General features: G+C 41.9%; 1 protein-coding gene across 2 annotated transcripts in view; it reads right to left on the reverse strand.

Annotated features, from left to right (window-relative positions):
- ADCY1 (adenylate cyclase 1) overlaps positions 1-21,820 on the reverse strand; it is a 480,535-nt gene extending 458,715 nt beyond the window's left edge. For both annotated transcript variants that reach the window (XM_088445657.1, XM_088445656.1), the window contains exon 1: positions 21,212-21,820. In XM_088445657.1, the coding sequence (XP_088301783.1) occupies positions 21,212-21,820 (609 nt within the window). The remainder of the gene's footprint in view (positions 1-21,211) is intronic.
- Positions 21,821-24,279: the final 2,459 nt, after the last annotated feature.

Consider the following 24,279-nt stretch of genomic DNA (forward strand, 5'->3'; position numbering starts at 1 on the left):
TTTTATTAGCTTTATGCGCACGCATCTGCCCCAAGTTAACTAGCGTCCTTATTTCAAACCCTGAATACCCACACATTACATATTCACACATAAGGTTCAATAAGCTCTAAAGTATATGATTTAAGTTGGTTCAGTTAGTTTAAATGCTGAGAAATAAAGATATTTGATAACTAAGGTATTATACATGCTAAACAAGTCATGTTTGGAGTTGTACTGATGCGTATCTTTTTTACAGTATTCCGGAGTTATCGGTGGGGAGATCGCATCATGCATTCCCGAGTTATGGATCGCAGAGCCTACAAGCAACAAAATGTATATTTTAGAAACAACTGTTAGGATGATACAGGAGGCCTGAAGAGGAAGACCCCCAGCTGTTAGAGGCAGGGAGAGTCTGTTTGAACCAGCCTGTTAAATGTGCTGTAACAGATGCTTCACCCCTGAGAACCAATGATATCAGCAACAGACTTCCCTATTGTCCTGTTTATTCTGGGGAGGTATAAATATGAGTGCACGAACACTGGTTCTGAGTCTTCATGCTGAATGCTGAATGATGAGGAGTCTCTTGCTGATGCCTATCTCTGGGTCCGGAAGCGTCTGCGTATGTATACTGTACTTGCGGTCTGTATAATTTCCTTTTGCGCCTAAATTGTTTCTTGATCAATTGCGTGTAACTGTCTGAACTTTTACCTGAATATCACTTGTGCTTTGCAACCACAGATTCCACGTCTAAGTCTTTACTTATGGTATGACTGCGTACGCAAATTAGTGTCATCCTTAGAAGGTATAGGCAGGACATTAGAAGGTATAGGAAGGTGTGTATAGAGGTTCTGATCCAGTATCGTTACTTATCAAATGATATCCAGAGGACAAAGGCTGGCCAATTAGTATGCTTATGGTATAATAGCAGGATCTGGATGTATCTCTGGAGGTTTGAGACCCAGGACCAAATGCTGTCCCTGCTCAGTGATATATTAATGAATAGGAATCAGCTAAAATTGTTTGTAATTACTATACAATATATATAATTTGCAAACCGGGAGTGGTTCATTAGATCGACAATAAAAAGGTCGACACTTACAAAGCATCGACACACACAATGTCGACATGGGTGTAGGTTGATTGATACAAAAGTTTGACATGATCAACAGGTCAACATGGGTATTATCGCCATAAAAATGGTCAACATTTTTTTCTACTCCTAATCTTCACCATAACCCTCCCCTTGGTGCCTAACCCTAACCGTCCCTTCTGGTGCCTAACCATCCCTCCTAGTGCTTAACCCTAACCGTCGAAATAAGTACCTAACCCTAAATGTCCCTCCTAGTTCCTTACCCTAGCCGACTGGTAAGTGCCTAATCCTAACCGTCCCTCCTAGTGTCTAACCCTAACCTTCCAGAAAGTGCCTAACTCTGAAAAAAAAAAACAATGAGTCGACCAATTTTTGTGTCGACTATCCACATGTCGATATTTTGTACCCATTGAACTTTTAGAACTGTCGACCTAAACACATGGCAAAATGTTTGTGTCGACCATTTGTTCCTGTCGACCTATTGACTGTTGACCATCTGGTGTCAACCTACTGCTGGTAAACCTTTTTACTGTCGACCTTTAATCCAGGACCCTTGCAAACCATAGTAATTATTTATAGTTGTTGTTGGTCAGTGAAAGCTGCTCTATTTAGGATAATGTGAGCAACTCAAGAATTGATAGAGCGCTGATAGTATCAGTTGTGTCTGATACAATTTTGCTGTAAGCTATGTGACAGGTTAAAAAATGTGTAGCGCAATACCTGTAATGAAAAATTTTATTAAGATGTTTATAACTCTTTTGCCGGTTTGGGCAATTGCAAGAAGTCACTAGTGAGGGTTTCGATGTAGCGCCAGTGGTGTGCCTCTCCAGTAAGGCAGGGGCTCTGATCTAACTCTCCCTATTGCTGCCTTACCGGAGAGGCACACCGCTGGTGTTTTTAACCTGTCACATAGCTTACTGTAACATTGTATCAGACACAACTGATACTACCAGCGCTCTATCAATTCTTGAATTGCTCATAGTAATTGTTTGCAGCATTGCTGTGGTTGAAATAAAGCACATGCTAAAGTGATATTACTGTTTTCTAATACATTAATTGGTTTAAAATAGAACCCAAGTATAAAAAAACACAGTAGTGTCGTTTTCCATAGCCCCTCCCCCTTCCATTGTTCTAACACATCCTTTATAACTGATATTGGAATCAAAAGAATCAGCTATAATACTTTGCCCCAATACTGAAGAAATTATTTTATATTAAATTGTTTTTCAAACATAAAATATCAGAAAAATTATAACTATGATTTGCAAATTATTTTTCCTGGGGTAAAGATATGTGAAAACTTTAAGGGCTCCATTTAACATTGATACTTATATGTCCATCTGCACATTGCACTTCACTGGGTGGGGACTCAGGAAAGCCTGGATGGCTTCACTGAAACCGGAAAGGCTTTAACTGGGTCCCCATTGCCGGCAGTGGTAACTTTATCGCCAATGCCATCTATAGATGGTGTAAGCAGTACAGTCACAAACAGTAGTAAAGCCGGGTTAACACTAGATGATATATCGTCCGATCCAGCGGATATTTTCCACATTGGGCAGTGTGTACCCGCTATGTCGCTGACAATGCGTTCTCCGAGCATCGTTAGCGCCATTGCCTGTTGGTACGCACTTGTCGATGCCGGCACCCTGCCAGTTCCCGCCGTTAACGAGGTCGGTACACACTTGACATTGTCTAGTGTGTTCCAGCCTTTAGCTAAGCATACCACTATTTGCTAAATACTGAACAGAGGTCATAACCACTTTAGCGAGTGCTGAAGGGGTTATGAGTCATTCTTAAACGGAGCCTTTAGTATTGATGGAAGTGTTCACTAATTTGTCCTGAAAATGTCTAGCTCTATTTCTAGTCCTTTTCATCCTCATCTCATTAGCTCAATGCTGGTTCCTGAGTCACTCTTGGATTATATTTTTGACTTGTGTCAAGAGTGTTGACATCAATTGTGAATTGAAGTTGATGCAAAGCGCAAAACATTTTTATTACACATCCCTGCATATAGTCTTCTTCGTGCATGCCTACTTTCTTATTTCAGGAGACACCCTCACATAACATAAGTGAATGCAGATGTATAGTATTGTGGAGAAATCTATAACTTGTTTAAACATCACATCAGCGCACAATACCATGTCAGCTTGGAAACATCCATACTTGCCTACTCTACGATCGGACTCGTGGGAGCATAGGCAACCTCCTATGTCCTGCCTGTTTTTCTTGTGACATGGTCAGGGACATCACATCATTATCATAACAATGCCACTCTCACATGCCAAAATTGTGCAGCAGGGGAAGGACCATGGCGGCATGAATTGCAATATCGCTCCCAAGCACCTGGTGCACCTGGCCCTTGGAATTGCTATCTGGAATATCGTGGAGGGATATCCAAAAAGTAGGCAAATTTGGAATCACCCCTTTCATTAGATAAAACTTTTAATTCAGGAAAAAAAATTGCTTGATTTAGCTAATTACTTTGAGGAATTAACAGAACTGTATTATAGAGAACACATTTGTGTGTTTAAAACTGTACTGGCTAAATGTTTACCTCAAGCTGAGCATATTTTATGCTTCTTTACACTTATGTTTGAAGACATAGGTCAAGGGTGTCCTCAATACAGAAGAATTGTGGAGATGCAAGTTAACCTTATATAGGTTGGATTATCTTGAGGAAAATACAAATCAGGGTGAGGGTCACTCAAAAAAATCTGTGAAATCCAGTAGTAAGTAATCTTATATATAAAATTCACTGGTCTGTTTGTTTGTATGTTCGGTTATAAATTGAGACACCCCTGCACCAATTGTAATGAAACAAACGCGAGGTGGTCCAGTTGGATCCTGGCCAGGTTTTAAGGGGGGTTTAGGGTCCTGGTCAGACCTCCTGTTGGTGTATGCTGTGCAGAACTTTGACCCGTGGAGCCTGTTCTGAGCCTTCCACTTGATGGATATTGACGAAAACTTCACAGAGTGCTAACATTGGATCCCAGAAGACATATTGGGGGTTTAAGTCCCGGTCGGACATTGTACGCTTGGCAGAACTTTGACCCGAGAAGCCTGTCCTAGGCTTCCACTGGATGGATTTGGATGAAAACATCACAGAGGGGTGGCAATTGGTCTGGGATGCCTGGCAATTGGTCTGGGATGCCTAACTTAATAACATGAAGATTAGGTCTGGTCGGACCTCCCGTTGGTGTACGCTGGGCAGAACTTTGACCAAGGAAGCCTGTTCTGGGCCTTCCACTGGATGGATTTGGATGAAAACTTCACAGAGGGATGGCAATTGGTCTGGGATGCCTTACGTAATAACTTGACGATTTAAACCCAGGCAGTGACGGGTACTAAAATAAAAAAAAATAAAAAATTAAATGTCTGATGTATATATGGGTGTTTTCATATGTTTACTGATCTCCCACATCTCGTTAGTGTTGATGTGTGTGTGTATGGTTCTGAACATGTGTGCAAAATACTATTTAAAAAAATATTATTATTAAAATAGGCCTATTCATTATGGGTAGGTGAGCTGATGCTAATATTTTTATTGGTGTCACTGCCACTTTGCTATAATTTTCGTTTATACCTTGCTTCAGTGCAGTATTCTGTTATTTATTTTTAGATGTTCTTCTGCGAACATTAGCTTATGGTGTCAATCATCAAGTTTCCATATGCCATGAATAAGGAAGGTTATAATGGAGGGGTAAAGGATATATATACAGGTTGAGTCTCCCATATCCAAAATGTTTGGGACCAGGGGTATTTTGGATATCGCAATATTCTGTATTTTGGAATATTTGCATATCATAATGAAATATCTTGGGAAAGGGACCCAAATCTAAATACAGAATGCATTTATGTGTTATATACACCTTATATACACAGCCTGCAGGTAATTTTATACAATATTTTCAATAATTTTGTGGCTCAAACAAAGTTTGTGTACATACATGAAATTAATTTATGTTTCATTTACACCTTTAACACAAAGCTTGAAGGTAATTTTATACTTTAATAATTTTGTTCCTTAAACAAAGTTTGTGTACATTGAACCATCAAAAAGCAAAGGTTTCACAATCTCAGTTAAGCTAAAAAAAAAATCTGTATTTCGGAATATTCCGTATTTCCTATACTTAAATCACGCTAAATAGCCCTGTTTATCGCGCCACGTACTTTGCTACTTAGCAGCACCAAAACACTAATCCTAAGTACGTAGGGGTTGATTCAGCATAGCATGCAATGTGCAGGAGCCATTTTGCGAGTGTGCAGAATGGGCCCTGTATAATCGCACACAGCCCCTTCTATGCCTCTGCCTGATTGACAGGCAGAGACATTTAAGGGGCGGGGTGGGGGCAGGGTCTGCCAGCGTTCCCGGAAATGGGGGGTGTCCACCAGGTTTTCCCGGAGTGGCAAGGCCAGGGACTGCGTCGATAAACACAGTTTCCTTGCCTCGCAAGCCGACCAGCCTGAGTTACCTGAGGTTTACTCAGCTGGCCAGAGGCCCGGCGCCATCCACCATCGCGACCATTGACCACCGATGGTCGCAATGGTGATTCCAGCCTGCGACCTCAGTCACAGTGCTAGGATCACAAATGCAGCAGGTGGTGTCATACACCTCCTGCTGCATTTGCATATTTGCAAGGATGGAATTGCAAAGCTGCCTGCATGCCGCTTAGCAATTCCGTCCGATGCTGAAACACCCCCCTAGTATGCTATAAACGCCCTAAGGGGCAAATTCAATTAGAACCGAAAAGTCCTGTACTTTTCGCATGCTGGACTTTTCACCGACATCGCTGGTTTTCCATACGGAAAAGTATCGCGCTCGTCCCCACTTATTCTCGTATTCAATTCCAAATCAACGAAAACGGAACCCGGAGAATTCGAAACCAGTGAAAAGTCCTGCCAGATTTGGGGAAATCAGCCTGACACCCCCCAAAAAATGCACTGACAATGGGGATCACTCTAGATACCCCTGAATAGGCCTGCTGAAGGTATTTGGGGTACTTAAATTATCTGAATAGCTGTTAATTAGCGTCTTTGCAGCATTTAGCATTTTTTTCCTGAAAATAAGTAGTCCCAGCAAATTTGGGGTAAAAGAAAATGGGTGGTAGTATATTTTAAAGTTGCTAAAGTGAAGTATTAAAAAACGTCAAACACTTGCAATCTTAAAAACACCTGGGGCATACTTGGGGACCCCCCTGAAGTGTACGAGGGTTGTTCAAAGAGTAATGCCTAAATGCTCACAACTCAAATTTTATTATAGTTACAGATTTTAAAATTTGCAGTAAAATACTTTGAAGTCTTAGTAACAGAATGACTCTACTCAAAAAATTCACCATCTGCCCTCACACATTTTCTCCACCTCTCGACCTAAGCTGTGAATCCATTTTGGAAAAATTCCAGTGGTTGGTGTTTGACCCAGGAATGTATGGCATTTTTAACAACCTCTATGTCTTCAAAATGTTGACCCCGGAGACAGTATTTGAGAGGGCCAAACAGATTAAAATCAGAAGGGGCCAAATCAGGACTGTATAGTGGATGTGGCATTATTGCCCACCCCATTTTGGCAATGGCCGCAGACGTTGCCATCGAAGCGTGAAGTCTGGCATTATCGTTTTGTAAGATGAAATTTGACAGTGGAATTGTTGACCTTTTTTTTGCGGATGGCTTCTTTCAGCTTCTTAAGTGTTAAAATGTATCGATCACTGTTGTTTGATTGGTTGGTTCCAAGTAATCGATGAGAGTAACAGCTTGGCAATCCCAGAAGAATGTGGCCATGACTTTGTTTACGGATCGCTGTGATTTAAACTTTTTTTGCCTAGGTGAACTTGGGTGTTTCCATTGCTTTGATTCAGTCTTTGTTACTAGGCCATAAATGAATACCCAGGTCTCATCTCCTGTAATGACATTTTCCAAAAACGTCTCAGGATTGGCTTCAAAGTTGGTCATAAGGTCATTGCACACTTCCACCCTCTGGGCATTATGATCCCTGGTTAATTGCTTTCTAACCCATTTAGCATACACTTATCAAATCATTGATTAGTGATTCTACAGTGCCATTGCTACATTCAAGTTAATCACTGATATCTCTGATGGTCACACGATGGTCTTTCTGAATCATGGCATCGACTTTGTGTCGGTTCTCTGCTGTCACTGCAGTTGATGGTCTGCCACCACGAGGTTTGTCGCATACAGACGATTATCCCGACTGAAAACGCTTCATACACCTTCTGACATTGCTATAGTCAAGTGTATGCTCACCATATACTATTTTCAGTCTTCTGTGGATTTCTGTAGCACTGCAGTCTTCTTTTTGCAGAAATTCAATGACGGCTCTTTGTTTCATCTTGGATTCCATGGTATTTCTTGGACTACCTAAACAAAACTAGATATATAGTTAGCAAACATATTAAACTACAAACTGACAAAGTTTCAAATAAATGTTGCATATTATTTCAGAGTTATGAGCATTTAGGCATTACTTTTTGGACAACCCTCGTATTTTGCTAGTTTTTAAGTTTTTCCCCAAATTTTTTTCACTCCCAAAATGAAAGTACTTTTTTTGGGTGATCTTAAGGTTTTTTTACCTTTGGGGGCCTGTCCCAAGGGTGCAAGGTGGTTCCCGTAAGTTTGCAACCCCAAAACCCACAATTCTGAACTTTTTTCCGACAGCTTTCATAGGCAAATCTTTTTCGCCTATTCCAATGCATTGACTTTGGAATTGATCCACATTGTCTGTGGAATTGAATACGGGGAAAAGTTTTCCCCTGGCAAAATGACGTCACCGGCGAATCTTTTCCGCAGAAACGGACTTTTCGGATATAATTGAATATCCCCCAGGATGCAAAATTTAGGAAAACGTAGCACAATGAAGAGAAAAGTAGCAAAGTTGAGAAAAAAGTACACAATCCAGGTTAAAAAGGCAAAAGACAGGTCCGATACGACCCTCATCATGCATCATTGTGCTTAATCTATATAGCAAGTCTTTTGCGACAAGTAAAAAATAACAAAGTTGATGACAAAGTAATAAAATTGAGCATAAAGTAAACCACATGGGAATCGTGTCAGACGCCTCGCACCGCATAGCTCAAATGGGATAGGTGTAAGAGGATATATCTATAGGATGAGTCCTAAACATGACAAAAATGGCTGTTTTATTGGTGGACTAATGAAAATAATTGTTATTGGCAAATCTCACCAATGTAAGAAATTGTCATGCAATACATGCTGGTTTCTAAATAGCTTTGCAAAAAACTACACACATAAGTATGAGAGATTGTTTAACAGGGTTAAAGTGTCAATGTGTAGTAAGCAACAGAAATCAGCAATTGCAGATGCACTTTAAGAAGAACAATGCGGTCGAGCATTCATCACTAACCATCCTATAATACAGTGATGTAGGAAGCATAGTAACCCACATCTGCAGTTCTATGGATGCCAGACTGCGCAATGCATCCAGAAGAAATTACTCCTGATGTAGCATTTGACCTGATTCATTCGTAGCTGCGATTCCGCAGGCAGCTGCTATGTGAAAATATGCTAATGCTGTATCCGTCTGGAAATGTATTGAGATGCCCTCCGTCGGCTTCGTAGGTCCAAGCAAGTGCATACAAATACGCAGCTGCAGATCATACGATAATCAGCCATCTGAGTAGCCATATAGTCACGCAGAATAGATGCCACTTTATCTGTATGTGATATCGCAGACGCAGACTATGACACGCCCCGAAAATGGCTGGGACAATGCGTTTTTTCTCGTACCTCCCCTAAAACATTCCCTGATTGTCAATATTTTTGCAAAGTAATCCTCGTAGCAAGTGGCATTACAAAGGTACTTTGGCAGGTGCGCAGTGCGACTGTGACACAGTTCAGCGATAATCGCTTAGCTGCATAAATATGGGAATAGCGTGCATCTCTGAAACAGTCTGTCATTTAGAAACCGGTGCAAAACCACCACCAAACCCCCAGGGTTCAGAACAGAATAGAACCCGCCGTCAAACCGCCAGGGTTTAGACCGCACTACTTAGTAAATTTTGCCCATTGCCTGCAGTAAAGATGCCCCCAGAGGTCATAGGGGTAGATGTATTAATTCTCGATATGGAGAAAAAGTGGTATTAGCGCACAATATGTGTGCTTTCTCCCCCATATATTACTGAGTGGGTTGGGCAGTAATTGACAGGGGCGCAATGCGCCCCTGTTATTATCGGCGCTGCTATCTACAAGATATGGGAGTCTATTTACTAAGCTGTGTTACGAGATAAAGTGAATGGTGATAAGGTACCAGCCAATCAGCTCATAACTGCCATTTCACAGGCTGTGTTTGAAAAAGTACAGTTAGGAGCTGATTGTCTGGTACCTTATCACCGTTCACTTTATCTCCTAACACAGCTTAGTAAATGGAGAGCAATGTGTGAATGGTCAGTTCCACTGACCGTTCCGACAGCTGCAACTGTTGTTGCCATATCACCACAGCAGGGACAGCGACTGCCGGCTCCGGAGGCCGCACTTGGGATCTTGCAATGTTTGCGAGATCCCGATCATGCCCAGTGGAGCCAGCCGGGAGTGAGACTCAGAGCATCAGCCGGGGATTGCTGGAGTGAGGAGTCTTCATTCCAACAGATTAGGGTGGGTATTCAATTTGGAGAGAAAAGTCCGTGCTGGACTTTTCACTCCACATCGGAGGTTTTCCAGGGATAAAGTATAGGGCACATGGCCACTTTATCCCCATATTCAATTAGGAATGTGCGAAAACGGGAGCTGGCGGAAAGGCAAGTTTCGCAAAAAAACTGGAATTTTCGGGAATTGTCCGTGGGACCCCCCTAAAGATGTCCAGACATGGGGGATCACTATGGGTACCCTCATTTTGGTTGCTGAAGGGAAGTCAGGTTTTTAAATAGCCGTGGCAGGTGCTTTTTTGCGCCTGTGGAGAAGGGGTGAAGAATAGCACTTAGGTTTTTTTTTTTTTTAAATATATGCCCATCAAATTTGGGGTACATGAAAATGGGTGCAAGCATATTTTTAAGTTCCTAAAGTGCGTTTTGAAAATTCTTCAAAAAACCACCCACATTATTTAGAACACCTGCCACATACTTGGGAACCCTCCCTGAATTCATTTGGCTATTTAAAAACTTGTTCCCCGCTATTTTATTTTTTTTACCCCAAAATTAAATTTTTGAAAACTTTTTTTGACACAGTTCGCTTTTAGGGGCTAAACCCCAATTCTGCACTTTTTTACGCCATGTAAAACATGGTGAAAACGTATCCCCGTTTTTTTTCAAAGACTTTACGCACCGGCAAAAAGTCTTTGAAATTGAATACGGGGATAATTGAAACATGCGAAAATGACTTTTTGCAGCCTAATTGAATATGGCCCTAGATGTTCTCATTGTTAGTGCTTCCTGTTTTGCCTCAGCAAAGAGGCAAAGCAGGAAGAGTTATAGCGGCATGGTCTGTGCCACTAGAATACATCTCCCCAATAGTGCTTTCAAGTTGTAACCCAGGTACAGACCCCTACATTGCCTAGAAGTGTGTTTAAAGTGCACTATAGCCTGTGATAGCAGTAACAAAGGAACAGTAGTTCTGTGCAGCATTTCTTGAAGAGGCTGTGTTCAGAGTTGTGTCAGCAACACTGGCATCACAAAGAGTTGCATTGTCCCTGGATCTGAATGCCATAGTCATTGCTATACTGGAGGTACAGAACTCTCCATTGCATAGAGACACTCAGGCCCTGATTCAGACCAGCTCGCAGGGTCTGTGGGTGTTTGTTTTTTATTTCTCCAGGCCCGCTCGCAAAGCTGTGGGTGTCCACCCACAGCTTGTGCGAGCGTGTTGGAGACCGTCGTGATTATCACGACCATCAGGCTGGAGACGAGACCCTGCCACAAGCCCAAATGGACTCCCTGCTCTAATAGAGCAGGAAGTCCACTACTGACATCACTAGTGATGTCAGTAGGTCCTCCCACAAACGCCTAAGGGAACTCCTGCGTTTGTGCAGCCACCCCCCCTACCCGCCTACAAAATGGGGCGAGCTGCACTCACCATCGACAGCCGCCCCGTCTTGTGGTGAGCCCCGCAGCGACTGAAGCTCAGTCGCTCGTCGTGGCTCACGCATGCGCACGCCGAGTGCGCCTTATATTTGGGATTTGTGTTTTTCTGTTACTCTGCTGTGCGGTGCTGTGCGGTGACAGGAAAACGACTGAGAGGAGCCTTTCCAAGACCAGGTACAATCCACAATACACACAAACACCAACCACTAGGGGTGTCACACATAAGCATTACACTTTCACCCAGCTGTTTGTTAAATACTGAAAGGAAGACATAATCCCTTTAACAAGTTCTAAATGTGTTATGTCTCGATGATAAATAGGGCCCTAAATTCTGCTGAGGATTACTGCACTGTCATTGCCAGAACCCCATGTACTCAATGTCTCCAGCTACCAGAATTCCCCTTTGGACAATGGGTTTCAGATACCTATTTTGTCATGTCAAGTGCTAAAATCTAACAACATGTCAAAGTTTTACTAGGAAGAGGAAGAAGTTGCAAAAGAGAGGTACATAGACAACTGCACACATTGTGATATTATGTATATTGACCCAAAATAATATCAGTCAAACCCCTTATCAATGATCCCTTCCTCAGGGGTGCTGCCAGAGGTAGAAGTTGACCTGATGAAGACATTCAGTGAGTAACTCTATGGTAAAGACAGGACAGCTTTGTATGAATTCAGAATCTCTAATTCAACTTCCCTTGAAAGATAGTTTGGTCTTTATTTTTGTTTTGTTATTTCATTGTGGTTTGGTTGGCGCAAAAATACAATTTAAATTAGCAAGCTATGTCAAAATCTGAATTTACAACTACTTGGTTTAAAACCTGAAAGATAAAACAAAATCAAAACACTGATAGAAATTGATCCATTTAGATTATCAAGGATTTAGGGGTATATTATGAAAGGTAACACCCTGCAGTCCTGCAAAAACTGAACATTTTTGAATAATTTAGGACATTTTCACTATTTTTCTAAGCCTTTGCTGGTGAGCGCTAGAAAAAAAACAGCCTTCACTGGAGGAATTCTGAAATTCATGCAAAGCATATGTATTAGGCACAGTGGTGGAACAAGTACTGCTGCAGACCTCTCATTGATATTGCCGAGGTGCCCACATGAAAAATGTTTTTTTATTAAAATAAATAATTTTTCCTTTTTTAAAAAAAATAAATATTTATATTATATTTTTTTTAATTAGGTTTAATTTAAGCACAGTTTATTTTTTTTTATTTTTTTTTGTAATCTGTGACTGGAGGCCAGTAATATGGCTTATGCATGTGCCTTTTGACCTGGCACATGCATAAGCCATATGCATATGACTCTGCCGGCCCGTGTCACAGGGACCTGAGCATCACTCAGTTCGCCTAGGGACTTTTTTTTTATAAATCGTCCTGAAACAGATTTTCTATCACCATGCTGATCTGCAATAGAAAATCTGTCTTTTTGGAATGACTTCATAAATATGTCCTTTAGTCATTATTCGAAATGAAAGTATGAAGAGTTTTAACATTAGCAGAAATGTACAAAATTCATGGTGCTTATATATAGAGTAGTTTTTCTCTGCTGATAAAAATTATTGACAAAATAAACCACAGGGATGATTTGTCTGACTTGTTGAACTGCAATATATCAGTTGCTCCAACCAAGGAAGAGGCATCTTTCTTAAAAAATCACAGTAACCTGGGATTCAAATGTTGAAGCACAGGGGCAGGAGAAAAATTTGTACTTCAAGAAAACAAATGATCACTTGTCAGGGATAACACCATTGGTCGTCACAAGCAGTAATATGAGAAACAACAGAGAAATTAACAAACTGGCAATAGCAATTATCAAGGCCAAGAAACATTGTGATGCCTTGAGAACTACTGAACCTACCAGTTTAAAACTACAGTGACCTTGCTGTGTACAACCTCCCCATTACCCTTTTTGTCTTCTGGACCCCCAACCTTGGAAAGAAAAAACAAATAAAATAAAGAACATAGAATCCATTTCTAAAACACAATTAAAGATAATATTACCTAAAAAGGATACATTAGGCTGTTTGAAAATACATTCACCCTTTGACTATAAACAACATTCCTGCATACAATCCACATACAGTATTTCCAATGGAAGGTGAGGCTAATAGAATATACATAATCAAGTAATTCTAATAGACAATTACAAATGTCTACAGAAAATCCCTGAAGAATATATTGAATAGGTTCTAGAAAACTGCAGGTGTTACATAAATCAAATATCAACATTTGTAATCCAAGGGTATAAAGGGCTCTATTTAGTAAACATAGAAACATCTAAAGGGGGTATCCACTTAGCGATTTAACCAAGCGATTGCACAATAACGACGTCGTTATCGTGCAATAGCTTGCAAATCGCGCATGCATCGGGCATGTTTTGGTCAGAAGCAACCAGCGATGCGCGTGCCCGTTGGTCGCTTCTGACATCTGACATCGTCCATACATGCTGGTCAACCTGACGATCTCGTCAGGTTCAGCATGTGCGGGGATGAGGGATGTGCCTGGACTGAATGAGTGAACGTTCAGTCTAGGCACATCATTAGATATACAAACGAGAGCACGATTGCAATGTCGTAATCATGCTCTCGTTTGTATATCTATAAGTGGATACACCCCTTACATGTGATATTTCATCTCCTTCTGTAACCTGGATGAGATTATTGGCACCCAGCAGGTCCAGCTTGCTGAACATTGTAACACTTGTCAAATCATTAAAGAAATCAGAACCCGAATGGAGACGGTATCAGCGACCATTCTAGCATAACACTAGAAAAAAACTTGTAAACACATTTTTGTTTACATTTTTTATAAATTCGCCTTTTTTTATTACTGGACATGATTTTTGTGTCAGGTGAAACATATTTAGTACATTGGGCCTAATGAAAGAGTTGTTGCAGTAATGGGATAAGTAGCAAAGTGATATGGCCATCTAGATGGAAGAAGCTCAGCTTGCCAGCATAAAACATCAGCAAATTAGGAGTATGGTGCAGGAAGAACCGATCAAGTATCCAAAGATGCTAGCTGAACAGATGGCAGCACCTTAATAGGCTCAAAACCGTTAGATTATTTCAGGATCTTGGCAGAATCACAGTACCCGGGCACAGCATGACTTTCAATCAGCAATTTCTAAGATCTAGAAGACAACTGTCATCAAAGACTTTAACCCAACTGTACAGCACTCAGAAGTCTTCAGTGAGGAAATCTACTTGTTGTACTTCTCTCACCAATCTTGTCAGAATATTCTCTAAAATCTTGTCCTTACTCATAACAACTTCTTGGGGATCCAAAATGACCTGAAGACAGTTAAACATTTCTCAGACAAATTTGAGCATGACTTTACGTGCATCAGCAATGTGACATTATGTTATCTATACTGATATTATAAGAACAACATGTCTGTCTGTTTGTTCAAAGTTGGCACAAAAACGACTTAACTGATTTTCATGAAAACTGCATCATTTTGTAGTTGAAATTTCTAGAAATAACTTTCACTTTGTTTCATCTCCCTACAAACGCCAGGTGTTCCTAAGGGAACGCCTGCGTTTGTCCAGCCATCCCCCTACCCACCCACAAAACGGGGCGAGCTGTCACTCAGCATCGACAGCCGCCCCATTTTGTTGCGAGCCCTGTAGCGACTGAACTTCAGTCGCTTGGCGGGGCACGCGCACGCACATGTGCAGTGTATAAACATCGGGCCGCTTGCGAGCGCACAGCACTTGTGAGTGGCTCTGAATCAGGGCCATGGTGTGAGTGGTGCATGAAGGCATTGCTGCCACCAGTCTGTATAGCTTTGCTGGTCACGTGGGCCACTCCTGCAACAGGGCTCTTGCAACGCAATACAACTACAACACCTCAAATAAAAAAAATGTTGGCAGAAGCGATTTCATTGTGGGCAACAGCTAGTATAATATAAATTCCAAACTATTACATAGTCTCTGAATTAATACTCAGACAAGAGAATTCAAGACATTCAGGATAATGGAAAAATAGATGGATTTACTGTGAAGAAGTCATACTAACAGACTTAATAGCACAGTCTTTCAGTGAGTGAAACTGTGCTGAATGACACCTCAATACTCCATTCAGTTTAACAGCCAACGGTCTGGAAATGAAATGCTTACTGGCCATCGTACAGGTGCACATGACTGATTCATGAAAACCGCCGAGTAACATTGCAACAAAAACAGCCGCAATGAATACCAAAAGATCTACCCTTTGCAAAACATGTTTGGCTGAGCGAGAAACTCATCGGAAAGCAGGAATTTATGTAATAAAACAGTAGCTAGACTTTAGTTAATACTAAGTACAGCATACATTAAGGAAGGTTTGATGGGTTTCAGGATTTCCCTTATAATAAGCAAGAGACAGAGTACTGGGAGTTAAAATCACGGGCTAAGAAGGCAGAATGGAAGAGCAGATGCTGGACCTGAAACAGTACAATACAGTAAGATACAATATATAATATGTGTTCTCAATACTCTTTCAACTGCATTTAATATTTACCAAACAACACAACACTGGAGCAAGTGCAGACAGATAAGGAAAGAGAAGAAGACACACAGACCGCTAGTCACGGCAATAAGAAATTATACATCATCTGTATGTATCAAATAGCACATGGAGTGTCAGGGGATCCGAAAGGAGCCCGTCCCTGCAATGTGCTCTGAGTGCAGTGACCGGTCTCTTCACTCCTGTCTACGGACTCCTGCGCATACGTGGTCTGCTGACTACGCATGTAAGGTGGCCATTGCTGGGGAGGATCCCAGAGGAATCCTCTCGTGGTCATTTTTGCGAAGTGTAGCCCATAGCCATCTTCAGATGGCGTAAGCTCCGGGGACCAAACTCCAGAATGTAAACCTCATAGCTTTGCATTCCCCATAGAAACCTATAACGGCTACAGCTGCTTTCAGAAAGGGAGGGACAGCAGCAAATATCTTCATGGTATATTTAAGGGATACTTAATATTTGCAGGTATCCCCCAAAAATGGGTGTTTTGGAAATGCATACAGTATATGCATGCAAGGGATGTAGTTATGCATCACGGCCTCTGGTCTAAATCCCTACCGACCCCCATCTTTATCCCGACGCCGGAATCCTGGAGGACGACAGCCTGAACGAAGGTAAGCCGGGGCGCCCTTAATGTTAGCCGCTGGGGGGAAGGGTTAGGTTTAGGTAGCATAGCAGGGTTATCGTTAGGTTTTTTTGGGGGGTTAGGGTTAGGCACCCTTAAGGGGCACATCCACTAGCAGACTGTGAAAAGACTGCACGATTACGACATTGTAATCGTGCAGTCATTTCACAGTCTGTGCTCGGTCTACACTGAACGATATGTCGTTCAGTGTAGACACCCTCCCTCATCCCTGAACATGGCCAATCTGTCGTTATCTGTCGTGACCATCTTGTTCAGGCGATGATAGATGTCAAAAACGACCAGCGGGAGCGCGCATCGCTGGTCGTTGGTCGTTTTCGACAATTTATGAACGATTAATGAACGATAATGATATCGTTATCGTTCAATCGCTCACTTTAATCGGGTAGTGGATACCCGCCTTTAGGGGGAGGGTTAGGGTCAGGCACCACTCCGGGGTTATAGTTAGGCACTAAGGGGGGAGGGTTAGATTTAGGCATGAAGGGGGGAACTTAGGCTTAGGCACTAACAGGGAGGGTTAGGGTCAGGCTACAAAAAGGGAGGGTTAGGGGGAGAAGGATAAGTATACTTACCGACCCCTGTCGGGATACTAACCATCGGGATACCACTGTCTGTATTTTGACAGGAGACATCCCGACAGCCGGCATTACATACCGATTCCTATATGCACATTAGACTGCATTTGTATGTACGCCTGGTTTGCTACATGTCACCTTAATCAGAGTGCACTTGCACCTGCCCAAAACATTTGCCTCCAAAACAGGTCTGCAATGCCTGCAATTGAGTGAACCATCCCATTACAAAATAGTGCCACCTCTTTGGGTACAAGAGCAAATGTGATTGAAATGCGCATGACTCTGTATCGAACGCACTTGTGTGCACCCATTTTGGGATAGTTTCCAATGCAAATTAAATAAAGTGCTTTTATATGGGATGTAGTTATGACACCAACATTGGTTACTATGGGCAACATCTCCACTTCTAAAAACTCTCACTTTAGTAAATTTTCCCCCAGATCTATAAATTACAATGCATGACAGAAGAGGTAGATTGATAAATGCTGGCATCACCACTAACTATGAGCCTCACATAGAAACAAAAAAGGGCTCAATCCTATTAGGTGCACGTTTGCAAATATGAGTTTGTTTCATGAAACTCGCAGACATCGCACAAATGCGCACACACAAGAAATGTGAGATGTGTGTGTGTGTGTGTGTGTGCAAGCTGGAAGAAGTGCATGAAAAAGTGCGGAAACTATTCTAAAACCACAAAAACTGACACCTGAGATAGCAGGACCATGCCTGGCTGTTAGTGGCTATAAGGAGAGTACTTGAGCTTTTTAATAGGTGTCAAATAGCTGATTTTTGCACTTTTTATTAATGGTTGAAAAATGACAGCAAGCAAGCGCTTATCATCAAATTACAGTCTTTCCAGCATTTTGGTGTACAGAAAAATGTCTGTATAGTATTTTTTCAGGGTTTTATATACGTGTTTGTAAAAAGTTTGAATAAACCATTTTACCTCTCATCTGCAAATTCAAAAACTCCTCTCCCATCAGTACAAGCACCTCCACAAATCAATGAGAATTTGGAATTGGACTGCAAATGGAATTTGATGTGAAAGTTTGTGATGGGCACGGCTTGCAGGGCCCAACTTGCACCTAATAGGATTAAGCCCAATGAGTTTACATCTTTTGAAATATTTAATTCATTGGAGTTGCATATACCATTGTACAACTTTTACTAAATACACTTCTATATCTTTCTGACTTCCTCCTGTTTGTTTCACCAAATCTTTTATAACTTCTACAGTAAAGCCAAGGACACCCTATACAATCAGTGGGCCAATCAGCTGATAATTAGCTGGTCGGCCCAATAATTGTATTGTGTGTATGCAGGAGCATTAGCTGATAAATGGTTTCAAACACTCCTGCTAAAGGTCAGATCGGGAGGTTGGAATCTGATGTGCTGCACAAGCTATCTCATTGTATCTTTGTACCGCCTGGAGTATTTATTTGTGATCTAACCATCACATATAGTTTAAAGCTACACAGTAACACAGTACAGAGACCCCTTACATTAGACGAATGACGAGCATCTCAGAAACCAGGTAAAGAGAACAGGATTGAGTGTGCTGAATAGGAAGTTCAGTACTGGAAATCAGAGGCTTTTAAGAGATGCAGAGGCAGCCAGAACAATTTACTGTATTTGAGTGGGACCAGACTAGACAGCAGGGATATAAGGCCACTATCCATGACCAATTGGACTCCTTCTTTATATATGACCAATTGGGTGTCTCCTGCATCCCTGGAATTCACCTTTTGCCACTTTGCTTTAGTGTTATGTAAACAAATAGCTGTGCAACTATGACTGTAGCTTGTTAGGGAGTACACGTGTGTAATATCATATCTAGAATATGGGATATATCACACTCTCATATATGATTGTTAAGAGTTTCTACTTTCAATTACTAGAAGACCTATTCTTAACAACTTAATGAGGAGAGGAACAGACAATATGGTTAAAAAGGGGGTTATTTTAAATTTCTTTATAAGATTAAACAGACATATTAGATTGAATACACTTACAAATGTGTACTATTTAACTGTTCCACTTTATATATTTGTAAGTTTGTGTTTATAATATATACACAAACATACATACAAACACATGCACATATGTATTATATACTGTATATCAAGAATGTACAGAATTAATTTACTTGACACAGGTGTAGAATTTTATCCTATTATTCTTTGGTTTTGTTTTTTTGGGATAAATGATTGCCATGATCTGTAGTGAGGTTTAATGTGGCTGGCCAAGGAATGAGCAGTGATAAGGTGTCAGCTGGCATATAACGCTCATCACGCACTGGTCTAATACAAACCAATATCTAGCTATCTATCTACAGTACATATACTGTGTATATATATATATTGGACAAGTGGGTGATGAGCATTATATGCAAGCTGATACATTATCAGTTATGATTTGGTGACCAGCCACATTAAAACTTGCTCTGAATCATAAAAAAAACCTTTATCCAAAAAACTATGAATCCAAGGAATAATAGGATAATATAACATATTTGTGTCAGGTAAATAGATATATTAGGCTAGATAAATTTTTCTCCTCAGCATCAATTAAACATCCTTTGGTACATCTCTACATATTATAGCAGAAGCGTTCATTGTTTCTTAAAATATGTCCAATATATTGAAAACTGAAAATGCAATATAACTTCAGTGCACCAGAAGATGAGCTTCTAATTTAAATGAGCATCAATTTGCTATTTACAGTACCCATATTACTCTAAGGGGCATATGTATCAAAGACTGGAGAGAGATAAAATTGTGGGAGATAAAGCACTAACCAATCCGCTTCTAACTTACATTTTACAAGCTGTGTTTGAAAAATGACATTTAGAAGCCGATTGGTTAATACTTTATCTCTCACAATTTTATCTATTGTCAAGCTTTGATTCATTGGCCCCTAAATCCAGTAAAGTTAAGCATTAGGCCTATAAGTGTATACCTGCTATTATCGTGAATGTTATATTACCAGACTGCATATGTTTACAGGTTTATTTACACATTTATGCTGAGGAAATAGTTAAACACACATGAAAACTAATGCATGCTTTATAGATATCTGTAAACAAGAAAAGCATGGTAGTGCTGCATTCACAAATATGAAATGTTGCATTAAAAAGCTGCATTAACATTTTAGACTGCAATAGTGAAAATGTCACCAGCTATGTGGTCTACTTTGTTTTCCCTATTTTAATGCATTTACTAACGTGAAAATCACACAAATGAATAGGTGAGAGTGATCCCTTTCTCTGACAATGATGAGAGCTTCTTACACACCAGCCAGGTGGGACCAGAGTTAGGTTTCATCATTCTCTTTGATGTCTCTAATTTCCTTAAATTAGGAGAAATACCCACTTATATACTTTGAAATCCAGTGTTTACAAATATGTCTTCTTTGTTGTGAATAGTGATCCAACATACAGTAGTCTGTTGTTCACATAATCAGAAAAATGTCATAATATTCAGCCAGTCTTTAATCATTACAAATACTGGATGCATTTATTATCACTGACATTTTACTTTATAATATATATGTATGTATGTGGTTTTCAATATTGCTGTTAAACACAAAGGGTAAATGGTCCAGTCTAAGAAGTCTATATTATCACATTTCTGATATTATTGATGCATGCTGTATTGCAATTTTTTTAACTTAATTTTATATCAATTGAAATATTACAAAGAAAGTAGTCAAATAATGTAGTAAGGTCATACTCAAGCAGGTGTTAGATTAAGGTAAGTGAGGAGTACAAAAGTCTATATCTCTTCCTTTAATTATGTGTATCTGCAAACTTTCCAGCTGCCCCAAAATTCAATGGACACTCTCTAGTTATTAAATGTATGTCCATGTAACTTTTCATCCCTGGAAACGTCACCATTTCTCAGTACTGACCATTATGAGACTCAGACACCTCTAGTTCTGTATATTGCACGGGATTAGTCTCTGGTGCTTTATTATGTAACTATCAATACCACAAAGATTACATTATAACAAAGTTAAATACTCATGTCAGACTGTGGATTGTAGTTCAGGGGGCGGCCCATGTGTATTGAAATCCAGCAGCAGTGAGAAGGAATGTCAATGTATACTTGCACATCGTCATTTGTAATGAATCTGTAAGCACTACTATACAGTAAGTAGCCCCCACACCTGATCTGCTGATCTGCAGTACTAGTCCCTCCTTGCTGCTGACACTGATGTCCTAGGATGTTTCTAATGTAATGCATGCTTCTCTGTAATAGTTTCTGCAGTTTACAAACACTAGTAACACCTTACATCTTGGTATTTCCGTAGTAAATCATAGCAAATAGAAAGCAGTGTGAGGGGGGGCAGAGAGGACTCACCGTTCTCCAGAGCTTGTGCCTTTTAACACTGACAGAAGTAGCTGTGACAATGATGTGAGAGACAGACACCATGAATCCAAACACAATGGCCAGCAGAGTCCTGACCGGCAGCAGGGCATAGGACACAAATGTTACCAGCATTAGCTGCCACATTCCCTGATCTGATGAAATTGGGGGTCCCAAGCCGTAAGGTCCCAGGGAGAACGGGCAACACAGAAAGGAGAAAGTGAAGCTGAAGAGCAAGGTGAGCTTGACAATCTGCTGAAGCTGCGTTACCTGCAGGTATTTAACATTGGTCACAATAAAAAGGGATACAAAGATGATACAGTGCACGGGGTGAGAGCCTTTAGAAATGGTCAAACTGGGGCCGGACAGCAGTTCCACCAGCGCCAGGGTAGCTGTCATTATGATCAGTACGGCGAGAGCCTTCAAGGTCGAGGTCTGCTCCAGCTTGAGGTTGTAATTCTGGAAGAGGGACTCCAGCTCTTTGCAGTCAAACTCGTCTTCGCATGCGATGGCATCCAGCGGGGGGGCGGGGGAGCAGCGGCACTTCTTCCTTCTTGTTTTGACTTTCTGAAACGGTATTTCCTCCATATCAGTGCCATTCATAAACCCGATCTATGAACGCGGAGTCCCTTTCTCCTGCTCCGGCGAACCGCCAAGTGGTGAGCTGAGGGGGTATCAGCCAGGCTGACAGCGGTGCTGGATGATGAAGGTAGATTAGACTGAAGCAATGCACTGCCTATGAGATGGCTATGTGTGCATGTTTCTGCACCTACGTGTCCAATGCGCTGACATGGAGAATGGGGAATGACATAGAAAGGCCATCCATTTACCACTAGCAGAAAAAAAAAAATCAATCAACAGGCAAATAAGGCGGCATGTAGAGTGCAGTGCTCGGTGAGTGGATCATTGTGGCAGGCAGGTGAGAGAGAAATGGGCAATGCTGTGCTGCTGATGGTGAATGAATACAGCGAGGTAGAAGGAAATAATGAAGCGACACAGGAGCAGCAGTAGGTGGGAAAGCTGGTACATAGACTGGGAAGGTAATAATCCCTTTCCTACAGCCAGGAGCATGTCACCAAGCTCTGCCTGCCCGGCCGGCGTCTGCGCACTGCTGCTGGGGGAGGCAGGCACGTCGGCACACGCTCACCAGACTGACAAGCACAACACACAGATGTGACAACATGACCACGTTACAGTCCGCTCTGCAAACAGCCTCCTCTCCTCCCCCTCCTCTATATCTGGGAGAAGAAGGGAAGACGCTTCCATTAATATTAGGAAATTACCTAAAACGTCATAATGTGGTGGGTACCCGTGCAGAGGTTTACTGACTGAGAAGAAGGTACCCATGTCAAGGCTTACTGAGAGGGGGGTTCCCATGCCAAGGCTTACTGAGAAGGGGGTGCCCATGCCAAGGCTTAGTGAGAGGAGGGTGCCCATGCCAAGGCTTACTGAGAGGAGGGTGCCCATTCCAAGGCTTACTGAGAGGAGGGTGCCCATGCCAAGGATTACTGAGAGGGGGGTGCCCATGCCAAGTCTTACTGAGAGGGGGGTACTCATGCCAAGGCATATACCCCTTTTATACCAGAGCAAAAACCTGGGTTTTTGCTGGGTCTACCCGGGTCGCAGTTCAATGTAAAAGGGTCCCTGAAATATAACCCGGGTCAAGTGACCTGGCAATCCAACCCAGGATGGACCCGGGTAATGGTGCAGTGTAAACAGCGTGACCTGAGTCATGACCTCACAGGTTTAGCAGGGCAGACCTGGGTTCAGTGTGAACAGGGCTGACCTGGGAGTAACCCAGGTCGAAGGTGCAGTTTAAATGGGGTCTGACCTGGGTTGGAACCATGTCCAAAAACCCAGGTCGGATCCGGGTTTTTGGTGGAAAAGAGGTATTACTGAGAGGAGGGTGCTCAAGCCAAGGCTTACTGAGAAGGGGTGCCCTTGCCAAGGCTTACTGAAAGGAGGGTGCCCATGCCAAGGCTTGCTTTGAGGAGGGTGTCCATGCCAAGGCTTACTGAGAGGAGAGTGCCCATGCCAAGGCTTACTGAGAGATGAGGTTCCCTATGCCAAGATTTATTGAAAGAAGGTTGTCAATGCCAAGGCTTACTGAGAGGAGGTGGCCAGGCTAAGGCTTATTGAGAGGAGGGTACCCATGCTAAGATTTACTGAAAGTAGGGTAGCCATGCCAAGGCTTAGAGAAGAATAGCCATGCCAAGGCTTACTGAGCAGAAGGTACCTATGCCAAGGCTTTTTGAGAAGAGGGTACACATGCAGAGACTTACTGAGAGGAGGGTACAAATGCAGAGGCTTATTGGGAGAGTAGGGTACCCATACCAAAGCTTACTGAAAGGAGGGTGTACATGCCAAGGCTTACTGAGGGGGATGGCCATGCCAAGGCTTACTGAGAGGATGGTTCTCATGCTAATTCTTAGGGTAATCATGCCAAGGTTTAAAGGAGAGTACCCATGCCAAGACTTACTAAGAGGAAGGTACCCATGCCAAAGATTTTTGAGAAGAGGGTACACATGCAGAGGATTACTGAGAAGAGGCTACAAATGCAGAGGCCTACTAAGAGAGGAGTCATATTGAGAGAAGGGTATCTATGCCAAGGCTTACTGAGATGCAGGTACCCATGACTAGGCTTACTTAGAGGAGGGTGTCCATGCCAAGGTTTACTGAGAGGAGGATGTCCATGCCAAGGCTTACTGAGAGAGGAGGACACCCATGCTAAGACTTACTGAGAGTAGGGTAACCATGCCAAGGCTTAGAGAAAAGTACCCATGCCAAGGAGAGGAGGGTACCCATGCCGAGACTTACTGAGAGAAGGGTGCCCATGCTGAGGCTTACTGAGAGGAGGGTACACATGCTGAGGCTTACCGAGAGGAGGGTACCCATGACTAGGCTTACTGAGAAGAGGGTACACATGCCAAGGCTTACTGAATAGAGGGTACCTATGCCAAGGCTCATTGAGAGGATGGTACCCATGCGAAGAATTACTGAGAGGAGGTTACCCATGCAGAGGCTGAGAGGAGGTGCAGGAACTTTGCCCGTGCTCTGATACC

The sequence above is a fragment of the Taudactylus pleione genome, unplaced genomic scaffold, assembly GCF_031769625.1.
Source record: "Taudactylus pleione unplaced genomic scaffold, aTauple2 ptg000386l, whole genome shotgun sequence".
In the NCBI taxonomy this organism is placed as follows: Eukaryota; Metazoa; Chordata; class Amphibia; order Anura; family Myobatrachidae; genus Taudactylus; species Taudactylus pleione.